Genomic DNA, 13,324 nt, shown 5'->3' on the forward strand with positions numbered 1-13,324 from the left:
GAAATTCTTATATATCCTTCATTTTTATCACACAAGTAGTATATTTATTTAAGAAAAACTTTTGAATATGATTCTGAACCATCATGGATAATTTTTTTGAAAAATCATGGATAATAATATTCATCTTAAGTAATAGACTTAAAATGGTTAAGTGCTGCTTCAATTTGAAAAAAAAAAGTATAGGATTGAGTCTTTTAAACCATAGGTTGATTAGTTTGATTCTCTTCTTAGAAAAACTCTGGAATGTATCATTAAAGACATAATATAAATATTTTAAAAGAGGAAGTAATGTTCACTAGAATAATGCTCATTAGCATAATTTTGTCAAGATCAGTCCAGTGTTCTTTTTGACCAGAATAAAATCCAAACATTTGACATTCCTGGATTTCAGTAAAGCATATGACAAAGTTTCTAATACTATCATATGACAAATATAAGCTAAAAGGAAATTAGTAGAAATGAAACTAATTGAATGGTTATTCTGTAATATTGACAGAGTGAAAAGAATACAAGATGTGGAGTTGGAATTTTGGGATTTTCTACTTAACTCGTGTTATCTTGATGAATGAGTAACCACTTTATTTTGCTTACCTGTAAACTTTCTGTATTTATACTCTTAAAAACATTGGCAAAGGGACTTGCACAGTTCAATGAAGACTAGATAGATAGCTTCATTCTTCCCTCCTTCCCCATAAAAAGGTGGGCAGGTTGGATCCATATTTTACCTTATGGTTCAGCAATACAAATTTAAAAAAATCAAAACAAATGATAGTATGAAATAATAGTTTTCCTATGGAGAGGAGGGATATTTTAATTAAACAAAAAGAAGAAATCATTGGAGGCAAAAAGCCATGGTTTTATTAGAGACAAGTAAAAGAATTTTTTGCAAATTGGAATATTTCTAAACTAAAAAAAAGGGAAGGGAATAAGCATTTATGTAATACCTACTATACTAAGTACTTTACAATAACTCTGTACTCCTATTATCCCCATTTTATTGTTAAGAAAACTCCTCCCTTCTGATTACTGAACTCTTATTTTCTTTTAAGTTCCATCTAAATTTCTACTTGCCTTCTTTAACTTTTCTTTAATTCCATTGTCTTTCCTTTTTAATTATTTGTATTTACCTTTTATATAACTTTAGTATATATTTATTTACATTTTATCTTCCCTATTATATTGTAAGCTGCTTGAGGACAGGGCTTTTTTTTTTTTGCATATTTTTGTATCCTAATACATAGTAGGCACTTAATAAATGTTTATTTATTAGGTAGTATTTATTAGGTAGCAAGCAGATAGGTGGTGCAATAGATCAAACTCTAGATCTAAAATTACAAAGATCTGAGTTAAATTCTGCCTCAGACATTTATAGGTTGCATGACTCTGGCCAAGTGACAACTTCTAATGGCCCCCCAAAAGAACTTATAATAGCACTTTCCTCCCATGAGGATCACATGAGATAATATTTGTAAAGTATTTTGCAAAAAAAGCTTTGTAAACCTTAAAGTATTATTCTAAATATCAGCTGTTCTTATTTTCATTACATTGACTATTACTAACCATCTTCGTTCCAGAGGGCAGAACAAATTATATTAATAATATTGATGATAATAATAATGATAGTTATTTATATAATGGTGATATAATAATAATAATAATGATAGCATTTATAGCTCTTACTGTATGTCAAACACTGAGCTTTACCATTATCATCTCATTTGATTCTTACAATATTCTTGCTGGGTAGGTGTTGTTATTAGCATTTTGTAGTGGGGAAAACTGAAGGCAAATAGAAGGTAAAGTCACTTAGGTTAAATTTGAACTTGGGTCTTTCTGAATTCTTGATTTGGGGCTCGGTGCTCTATCCATTGCTTCTATCCTTCCTGGCAATAATATGGATGCATAATTTGAAAAAAAAAAACATACAAAACATACTTTTAACTTGGATAATGAATACATGGTTCTAGTGAATATATGGTTCTAATGATGAACTTCACAGACAGTGGGTGAAGACATTGTGAAGGTTTCTAGGTTCAGAAAGCACTTGTATTAACTTGTATTGAATGAAGTGACTATTTGCTGGCACAGAATTACTCTTCTTAAACTATTTTTTAAATTATTATACCTTCCACAAATATAATTTTAATTCTTTAGTCTGATACATTAAAAAAAGAAAGAGGAAGCCTTGAGAAGTTGATGCTATACTATGGATAGAACTGGATAAATTGTGCTGCTCCATATCTAATACAACTGAAGAGCAAATCTCATTTTACAAGATGCTTTTCTTTCTTTTCTCATAAACACTGTCGAGCATGACAGCCCAAATTCCAAACTGATAAGGGCTGCAAATTCTAGGAAGTGAAAAAATCTGTCCTCCATTCCTCAGACTTTTCACAAAGATAAACCTTTAAAGGAACACTTCAGAAGTCAAATCTTTTTTTTTTAACCTTCTTTTTCTGCTGATCCAGAGGAAAACTGAGAAAAACAAATAGGCTAGAGTCAAGGTTGGGGTTGAAAGTGAAATTGTATGTTATAAAAGATTTAGGATTCATTATCAGATTAGTGGGAAGCAGGTTTATCTCTAAGGGAAAGATTGTCTCACAGAATTGCTTATAAAACTGTGTATCCAATGGGTTTTTTTCAGTATAGGTAATATGTTCACCCTTATGTGAACTCAAATGGCTATATTGGTTATCAGGTACTGGAGTGGAGAAATTGACTCAATATTGCAGACTCAAATCAGGATGAAAGATGTTTTATATGAGGAGAGAAGTATGTACATTTTTTTTCTGCCTATCTAAAAACAATTAGTGATGAAAGGCGAGGTAATAGAGCTCTGAGCAGGCCACTTCATATGAGAAAAATGTTAATTGAGATACCAATCTTGAATGACTTTTGAGTTTCATTTTTTGGTTGTGATATGCTCTTGGAAGATAATGGTATCTTAGGCTCTAACATTTGTTGCATAGCATGAGAACAAATTTAGAACTTGATAGGAAATTTCCCAAGTCAATATATACTTCATTATTCAATGTTTTCAGTAAGTAGTAGTACCTATAATTTATTTCACTTTGGAACAAATTGAGAAGGTAGCTGGAAGATTATCCAAGATTATATCATGGCAGTTAGATCACAGGTTATATAAGTTGAAAGAAGATGAGATGACTTAACTGTCAGAAAGTTCAGCATTTAGAAATTGGAGAGTGGGATATAGGTCTTAGAAAAAGGGAATTATGATGACAGTAGATCATCATAATGGGCTGGGTGAGAGATCAGGTTTAAGCAATGAAGACTGGGAGGGGACCACTATGCATGAGGTTTAGAGTTGGAGGGAAAGAACTGTATTCTTTAGATGTCAGATCTCTGGGAAGAGCCCCAGGCACTTTATTCTGCTTCAAGTGAGGATGAACAAAGGGGAAGAACTCTACCACAATTTGGGAGTGATAAATAAGAGAAGCCAAAACTAAATTCAGGTCAATATTTCATAATACTTTCTTTGAGAAGAGTGCTAGGAAAGAGTGTTGGACATAAAGAGTACCAAATAATACGGCAAAACCTGAAATTATTTTAACAAACTGAAAGTTATAATTTTCTTTTATAATTTCTGAATCTAATAACGGTCACTAAAACCAAAATCAATAAAATTATAATTAAAAAATAAAATTTGGGGAGGAATTTGGAGTAATTCATTCTAAATTATTTAAACAATTTTCAGAAACTCAAAAAATTGAAATGGACAAAAGAATAGGCAACAATACAGACTATCATCATTTCCCCAGAAAGTTTAACTGATATAAATTGATTGCCACAATAAGGAGAGCAAAAGATATTGGAACTGTCTCAGCTAGCTAACCCCATATTTTTGCCAAAGAGGAAAATATAGTAGCTAAAAATCACACAAATTTATAATGTAAGCTTGCTGATAAAATCTTATAAAGGGGAATGGTAAAAGATTATAACATTACTTCAAAAAATAAGTAAGCATAAGTAGAGTGAAGAAAAAGTTTATAAAGAAGCTTGATAAGAGAACTAATCAAGCTTGATTTTCCCAAAGGAATTTAAGATTGAAACTGAGAAGACAAAAAATAAATAAGAAAAAAAATCTATAATGAAATGAATATAGATAATGAAGAGATATAATCAATAAGAGTTGGCAACTGAGTCAGATTTGGGGTTTGACTAACAATGAAAAGCTATGGGTTCTTCTTATATTATGAACCTAGATGATTGAAACTATGATTGTGCCCTTGATAGAAATGGGGAAGTTAGGAGGAAACAAAAATTTAGATTGAAAGATAATCAGTTCTCTTTTAAGTGTGTTGAGTTTTGAGTTAGCAAAAGAACATGAAGGTAGAGATGAAACAAATGGAAATGTGGGAGAAAGAATGAAGGACACTTCTGTAAAACTTCATAGAAATAATAGTGGACTATGCCAAAGCTGATGAGATAATAAAACAAAGAGAAAGGGCTCAGTACAAAGTTTTGGGGTACATAAAGGGTAAGAAATAGAAAATGATCTAGTAAGGAACAATGAGGATAGTTCAGATGGTGGGAAGAGAATTAGGGCAAATTAGTATCCTGAAAACCAAGGGATAAAAGAGTATCTAAATGGTGAGGGAGTCAACAATTTCATATCAAGAAGTATGAGTACTCAAGGACATAGAATGTAGCAATGAAAATTTGGTGAGTTTGGATACAGCATATAAGCTGAGCAATGGAAATAAAACCAGGTATGCTTAATTCTGTTGGGAAAAAAATACCCCAAAGTGGAGGAATGATATCTATTTTCCAGATTTTTATAGCAACAGATTAGATGGACAATACATACAGTATTGTATACAATATATACAAACTATATAAAATATGTATCAGTACATGTATATGAACACACATAGCCCATGGGTATTGAGGTAAACCTCAATTGATATACTTTGGGACAACCACTTTTATCCTTTTAATATCAATATTCTTCTGAAGTTGCTACAGTGCTGAGATTCATGGAATACCATACTTTCTTCTTTAAATTCTTTTGAATAATATTTTATTTTTCCTAATTATATATAAAAACAATTTTTGACCTTAATTAAAAAAAACTGAGTTTAATATTCTCTCCTCTCTCCTTCTTCTACCTCTCTCCCTGGGAGATCAAGTAATTTGTTACAGAATATCATACTTTCTAAAAAATTAAAATTGTGGATTTCCAAAGGGTAATGGAAAGATGAATATCAAATATAAGCAGGTTAGCTATGTATCATTTCTGAATAATTGTTTAAGAGAAATAGCTTACAAAGGATACCATCACAGAGATATATTACTGGAATAAGAAGTGGACTATTTGACAAGCATGAGAAATAAAATGATATTAATTAGGTACATTTGCATTTTCATGAGACCTAGAGGAAAATATTGGATATGTTGCAGAGTATTTTACTAGTTGAGCGACTTGTCTAAGGTGATGCAGTGGCTACTTATTGGCAAATTTAGGTCTATATCCTAATAATCCATTAAGTTTTGTTTCAAATACACCCCATTAAACTTTAACATTTTAAGATAGTTTTAATTTGACTACAAGACAAGATCTGAAACATGGGAAAATATTTTAAAAGAACATTTTACCTCTTTTCCCTACTAAAAAAAATTATATACCTTAGGTAAAAATAGAAAATTGTTAGCCTTACCTTTCCAACTTCCAATGTATATTGTTCCTTTTTTTTTTTAAATAATTATAACTTTTTATTGACAGAACATATGCCTGGGTAATTTTTTTTTTACAGAATTATCCCTTGCACTCACTTCTGTTCTGACTTTTCCCTTCCCTCCCTTAACCCCTTACCCTAGATGGCAAGCAGTCTTCAATGTATATTATTCTGTCACAGAGTCTTGCATTTCGCTGCATCTTAACAAATTAAATACTTGTGTGCCAAAGTTAGTGGAGTTCTTTGGCATTTAATATATATGCACTTTAAAAAAAAGCAATTTTAAATGTCCCTTGTTACTTATCTCTTAAATCTTTCTCTCACTATATTGTGGTGTTTTTGCTTTTTTGTTTTTGCCTACTCCTAATCTTGGCTCTATCCCAAATACTCTTTTTGGACTTTGTATGCCTGAGGTTTTTGTTGAGAAACTTTAACTAGCTCTATAGCCTCAATCCTTGAACTCTATCTCTGGTTTTTCCCTCATCCCCAGTTGTCCCAGGTATTGGTCTGATACCCCTATTTGGGACTTACCTCCAGAGTAGTCATGTTTTTTTGGTTTGTTTCAGTTAAGCGATCAGCCTCTTTGATTTTTTCAGTGGCTTCTCTCAACAGATCCTGGGCATCATCTACTTTGCTTTTATAATCAGTCAGTTTGTCCCTGAGCTCTTTTTCCAACTCTTCATTTTTGCCCCGAGATTCTCCAAACAACTTCTTTACTTTCCTCAGAAGGGCTTCAGCAGCTCTGGAATCACACCAAAAAGCAAGTCATAAGCCCACTTCAGCACAGGAAGTGTTTTTGTTGCATCAAATCATTTGCAAAAGAAATACCAAAATTAAAAAGGTAAGAAAGAAACAGGAAAAAAGCAAAGCAAGTATGGAAAGAGGTACTAAGCAGATTCCCTGTTACTAAAGCAATTAGAAAATTGGTACTTGAAAAATCACAATCCATTTTTTTATGAGAATTAAAAATAGAATTCTTTAGTCCTTATCAGTTGTATATGATGATTTTGGAAGTGAGATGCCTTTTTTTTTTTACAGTCATCCTACGAATCAGGCTGATGAAATAAGTTTTATGAATCACTTCACTTGTCAAAAAACATCACCTCATTCACCATAATGAGACCCTTGGAACACTTCATCATTAGTCTGAGTGAAGGGGACTGAATATTGATATGCCTGATTTGAAGCTATCTCTGAACAGAAGTCTGACAAGCTACTTTCTCAGCTAGTTGGGTATTATTATTGTGACTCGTTCTCTACTCTTTTTCCTCTCATCTGATTTTATTATACCTAACCCAATCATAGCTACACACTTTCTGTCTCTGTGGCTTAGCAAACATACATCATACCTCAGGAAAAAATATGAATTTGAAAAGTTGGAGCTTTGCATAAGAAAGATTGTGTGCAGCCAATATTATTTGTCTAGTAACAATCACATGGTAGTGCCAGTATGGCAGAGTGTATAATATGGGGACCTGGGTTCTCTGAAAATCTCTTGGGCTTTATGAATCTCAAAAGAATGATTCTCCAAGACCTACCTGCTAAGTCTCTTACAGTGATGAATGAGAGAATTTGAAGTCCTAAAATCTGGCCTTAAAATTTACTTTAACCCTATATGACTTTGGACAAGGTATTTATCTCAGTAGGATTCACTCTACAGGCTTCTAAATCTATCATCCTTTTATCCTTAACATATTCTTATTCTTCACCTATTCTAATCTTTATATTGTCCTATGGGCATATACATACGTGATCCAACTACTTGGAATTACTCTCTGACCCCGCCAAGAATTTCTTGCACTCTTCCACATGGTTTTAGGTATTTAGATCAGAGCACAGGAAGATCCAAGTTTAAATCTAACCTTAGCCACTTTCTATCTATGTCACTCTGGGTAAATCACTTAAATTTTGTCTGCCTCAGTTTCTCCAGTTGTAAAATGGGTATAATAATAGAATCTCCCTCCCAGGGTTGTAGTGAAACAATATTTGCTAATGGCATAGCACAATATCTGGCTCCTAGTGGGTGTTTAATACAGCTTATTTCTTTCTCTTCTTTTGCTCATATTATTGTTTCTGTCGGGCATGTCCTGTTTTTATTACCTATTGAATTCTTATCTATCTTTTAAAGTTTAACTTAAGTATTGGCTTTTTCCATGATTCTTCCTTGCCCTGATCAGTAATGACCCTTCTCTTGAACTTCACAGAGCTTTATTTGACTTCTGTCTAATACACTTATCATATACTATTGATATTTATAGTTGTCAGCTCTCTAACAGAATTCAAGCTCTATAAGGATGGGAACTGTGCTTTATTTAATTGTTGTATCACCTCAGAAACTAGCACTGAGCAATGGCCATTGCAGATGTTTGAGAAAGGATAAGAGACTCTAATGTTTCACTGGACTCCAATCTTTAACTGAAAAATAATATCTTATAATTTCTTATTGGACAATAATAATTTTGTTACATTCATATACCATAATTTATTCAGCTGTTCCCCAATTGATGAGCATCTACTCAGTTTCCAGGTCCTTGCCACTACAAAAAGGGATGCTAAAAGCATTTTTGCACATGGGGGTCCTTTTCCCTTTTTATGTTAATTAATGTTTCTAATATTTTTTAGTGTCTTTAATGACATCAAAATAGTGTTTGCTAAATTTGGAATATTAAACAATTAAGTTTGTGTTTGTCTCTTTCCCCTATTAAAAAAGATATGCTTTATATGTGTTTAGTATGTTATGACTTCATTGCATATAGTATCTTTTAGCAAGATGTAGTTTTCTTCCTTGTTTATTTAAATTAGATCTATTTTTGCTTTTGCTTTGAGATCAGGATTGCTACCCTGATTTTTTTCCCACCTCAGCAGAAGCATAATATATTCTGCTCTAGCCTTTTACTTTTGCCTTCTGATTCAAATGTGTTTCTTGTAAACAATATATTGTATAGCTCTGGTTTTTAATACATTATGCTGTCTGCTTTTGTTTTATGGGAAAATTCATTCCATTTACATTCACAGTTGTGATTATTATCTGTATATTTCTCTACACCTTATTTCTTGTGCTAAGGATCAGGGTCCTGGTCATTGGCTTTCTGTGCTGGGTATCTTGCCTACTTCACTGGGGAGGTCTGGTTTAATTGTGTCTATTTTGCAGGGGAGTCTGAGGCTGGCAGTTTGCCTTCTGCACAGGAACTGTACGACTTACAGCTGGTCTGCTGTGCCACTAATCTGCTGAGCTAGGACTGTAGGACTTCATTTGTTGATTTGTGTGGTGTCTAAGAGCCTCCTGTTAGCTTTCTTCAACACTGTTCCTGCCAAGATGTATTCTCCTTTTCCCCAAGTGAAAAAGACTTTCCTGAAGTCCTTCTAAGTTATCTTAAGCTATAAAATTGTTTCACTCTGTCTTTTTCTAAATTCTTCCACTCCAGAATCCATTTAGAGGTTTTATTTAATGTCATTTCCGGGAGAAACTGGGGAGAGCGCAGGAAACTTCCTGGATTTTCTCTATCAGCTATTCTTTCATCCTTTTCTGTTCTTTTTTTTTTTTTTTTTTTTTAATTTAATAGCCTTTTATTTACAGGATATATACATGGGTAACTTTACAGCATTAACAATTGCCAAACCTCTTGTTCCAATTTTTCACCTCTTACCCCCCACCCTCCCTAAATGGCAGGATGACCAGTAGATGTTAAATATATTAAAATATAACTTAGATACACAATAAGTATACATGACAAAACATTATTTTGCTGTACAAAAGAATCAGACTCTGAATTATTGTACAATTAGCTTGTGAAGGAAATCAAAAATGCAGGTGTGCATAAATATAGGGATTAGAATTCAATGTAATGGTTTTAGTCATCTCCCAGAGTTCTTTTTCTGGGTATAGCTAGTTCAGTTCATTACTGCTCCATTAGAAATGATTTGGTTGATCTCGTTGCTGAGGATGGCCTGATCCATCAGAACTGGTCATCATCTAGTATTGTTGTTGAAGTATATAATGATCTCCTGGTCCTGCTCATTTCACTCAGCATCAGTTCGTGTAAGTCTCTCCAGGCCTTTCTGAAATCATCCTGTTGGTCATTTCTTACAGAACAGTAATATTCCATAATTTTCATATACCATAATTTATTCAGCCATTCTCCAACTGATGGACATCCATTCAGTTTCCAGTTTCTACCACTACAAAAGGGCTGCCACAAACATTCGTGCACATACAGGTCCCTTTCCTTCTTTATAATCTCTTTGGGATATAATCCCAGTAGTAACACTGCTGGATCAAAGGGTATGCACAGTTTGATAACTTTTGAGCATAGTTCCAAACTACTCTCCAAAATGGTTGGATTCGTTCACAACTCCACCAACAATGAATCAATGTCCCAGTTTTCCCATCCCCTCCAACAATCATCATTATTTTTCCTGTCATCTTAGCCAATCTGACAGGTGTGTGAGTAGTATCTTAGAGTTGTCTTAATTTGCATTTCTCTGATTAATAATGACTTGGAGCATCTTTTCATATGACTAGAAATAGTTTCAATTTCTTCATCTGAGAATTGTCTGTTCATATCCTTTGACCATTTTTCAATTGGAGAATGGCTTGATTTTTATAAATTAGAGTTAATTCTCTATATATTTTGGAAATGAGGCCTTTATCAGAACCTTTGACTGTAAAAATATTTTCCCAGTTTATTGCTTCCCTTCTAATCTTGTCTGCATTAGTTTTGTTTGTACAAAAACTTTTCAGTTTGGTATAATCGAAATTTTCTATTTTGTGATCAGTAATGATCTCTAGTTCTGCTTTGGTCATAAAGACCTTCCCTTTTCACAGGTCTGAGAGGTAAACTATCCTATGTTCCTCTAATTTATTAATAATTTCATTCTTTATGCCTAGGTCATGAACCCATTTTGACCTTATCTTGGTGTACGGCGTTAAGTATGGATCAATGCCTAGTTTCTGCCATATTAGTTTCCAATTTTCCCAGCAATTTTTATCAAACAGTAAGTTCTTATCCCAAAAGCTGGGATCTTTGGGTTTGTCAAAGACTAGGTTGCTATATTTGTTGACTGTTTTATCCCTTGAACCCAATCTATTCCACTGATCAACTAATCTATTCCTTAGCCAATACCAAATAGTTTTGGTAACTGCTGCTCTATAATATAATTTTAGATCTGGTACAGCTAAGCCACCATCACTTGATTTTTTTTTCTCCTTTTCTGTTCTTAGAGAATGGAGTAGAATCTTTGATCTGAAAGTTTATTCCCTTATTGATTTAGGTATCTAGGAATCCAGAGAGGGAGTTCAAACCATTCTACATGAAAAGTCTTGAGGAGCAGAGGTCTGGGAAGGTCACCCAATAGGAATTTGGGTTTGATATTGGTAGGACTAATGATGTTATATAGGAAAGGAATTCAAATGTGGTCCTAATTTCTCTGCCCTTCCTAGAGACCTAGATATAGAGAAAGGACCATTCTCTTAAGGAGTTAGAGAATATGTTTCTATGTTCCTGCTCTTTCTTTGAACTAAATAACTCTTTGTCAAAGTGAATCTTATGTTAAGTGGTTAAATTAGATTGGAATCTTAGTCATTAGACTTCTAAAATATTAGTGCAGACTTCAGCAAATTTCACACAGTCAAGAATTTATCTGGTTTCAGGGCATCAGAGAATTCAAGAACTGGAGGTAAAATGAAACCCATGTTAGATTTCTATGAATAATTGTATCAGGGGAGTGTTATAGAAAGCCAGGTGTTCTCTTGGTTCCTTATTGCATTTTCTTTTTTGTTTGTTTGTTTGTTTATTCCCACAATTAAATATTCCTTTTTCACCCTCTCTTTTTAGCATTTCTTCTACCAGCATCCCATTTTCATGCAACCAGTTTCATCATTGAATGTAAAGAAACTTTAACCCTCCATATATAAAATATTTAACTTAAACATTTTGGAGATATCCATAGAATTTTTTAAAAGCTAAGAAGAACAAGTGTAGGATTCAGAAAAAGAAAGTCTATAGTAAATTAACTTACACCAACTCATCCTGGGCAACTTCATTTTGCATATCTAGATTTTTCTGCCTCAATTCTGCCATCATCTGATCAATCTCTTGCTGTAGTTCTTGAAGATTTTTCTCTAAGGCTTTGTCCTGGGCTCCAAGAGTTTCATTTAGCTTAATAGCTTTTTCATTTACATCTACAGAGTGTAAAACAAATAGTACAGATTAGCAAATAAAAGTGACACATTCAATAATAGAATTTAGCATCTGCTTATCATTATAGTTTCCAAGTGTAATTCAACATGCCATGGGTAGTCTTGCTATAAAAAATAATGGTGGTTTATGTAATTATCAGCAACAAAGAGAGAATTTGAAATATTCCCCAAGATTTCTTATTGTATTCCATTTTGAGTTATGGCAACTAAAATTAGGACAGCCGGGTGTCCCACTGGATAGAATGCCAGGAAGACCTGAATTCAAATTCTGCCTCTGACACTTAGTAGTTGTATGACCATAGACAAATGAATTAATCTTATTTGCCTCAATTTCCTCAACTATAAGGCAAACTATTCTGGTTACTTTGCTAAGAATATCCCATGGACAGCATTAGAGCTAAGTATGAGTATGATGAGTGTGAGTATGTTCAGTTTTGTGGAACATTCTCTATCTACCAATGCAAGTGCCCACTCATTACCCTCATTTGCTGAGAGATGCTATTGTTAGCCACTTATACTGGGTAGTTACTTTCATTATCTTTTTTAAAAAATGAAATCATCAAATTTTCAGGATTTTTTTTTTTGATCTGTTAAGATTGTTATCTCTCATAAAATTTTTCCACCTATCAAAACTATATATATCTGTAATAATTTGTGTTTATGTACATTGCATATGAATGGATATGTGTACATTGCATATAAATTTATGGGTATGTATATATATATTTATATTTATATACAAACATATATGTGATTTATACACATGCATTGTATGCACACAAATGTATTTATGTATATGTGTAATATAACTCTCTTTGAGATCTGATTTACTTTAGGTCTTAAACTCATGAGACAATGATGGAGGGGTGAATGCTCTACAGAGCTCTACATTTTCCTATATTGTCATTTTTATTCAGATCAACCTTCTTTAGATACTTTTGAGAGGAGTTGTATTTCTCTTTGCAAATGACCCTGGTGTTGGGAAAGATTGAAGGTAAAAGGAAATGGGGATGGTTGAGGATGAGGTAGATAGATAGTATCATGGGAACAATTTACATGAACTTGGAGAGACTTTGAGAGATAGTAGAGGATAGAAGGGTCTAGCATAGTATGGTCCATGGGGTCATGAAGAGTTGGACTGAACAACAACAGATTTCTCTCCATCTTAAAAAAAAAGTGAATCTGCTTGTTTCTATCACTGTGGCTTTGTTCATGTTCTTCATATTTGGAATATTTTCTTTCTTTGTTATTCTTTTTGCTTGTTTTTTTGCTACCCATTGCCCAAATCCCCAAATGTCACCCCTTCTAAGGAGTTTTCCCATATCCATTCAGTTCATGGTTACTTTTTCTTTCTTTGGCCTTAACATACCACTTTTTAAAAATGCAATTTTCTGTTTATATGTCTGATTCCTCTTGTAGATAGTAGGCT

The 13,324-nt window shown here is 33.2% G+C and overlaps 1 protein-coding gene and 1 long non-coding RNA gene across 6 annotated transcripts in view; one reads left to right on the plus strand and one right to left on the minus strand.

Moving 5' to 3' along the window:
* Nucleotides 1-13,324, minus strand: part of LAMA2 (laminin subunit alpha 2) — a 747,833-nt gene that overhangs the window by 120,971 nt on the left and 613,538 nt on the right. For all 5 annotated transcript variants that reach the window (XM_023503203.2, XM_023503202.2, XM_031964285.1 and 2 more), the window contains 2 exons: nucleotides 11,715-11,877; nucleotides 6,228-6,438 (listed from right to left, as the gene is read on the minus strand). In XM_023503203.2, the coding sequence (XP_023358971.1) occupies nucleotides 6,228-6,438; nucleotides 11,715-11,877 (374 nt within the window). The remainder of the gene's footprint in view (nucleotides 1-6,227; nucleotides 6,439-11,714; nucleotides 11,878-13,324) is intronic.
* Nucleotides 2,488-13,324, plus strand: part of LOC116423144 — a 45,620-nt gene continuing 34,783 nt past the window's right edge. The window contains exon 1 of the long non-coding RNA XR_004233615.1: nucleotides 2,488-3,473. This is a non-coding gene — a long non-coding RNA (uncharacterized LOC116423144). The remainder of the gene's footprint in view (nucleotides 3,474-13,324) is intronic.

The sequence above is a fragment of the Sarcophilus harrisii genome, chromosome 4, assembly GCF_902635505.1.
Source record: "Sarcophilus harrisii chromosome 4, mSarHar1.11, whole genome shotgun sequence".
NCBI lineage: Eukaryota > Metazoa > Chordata > Mammalia > Dasyuromorphia > Dasyuridae > Sarcophilus > Sarcophilus harrisii.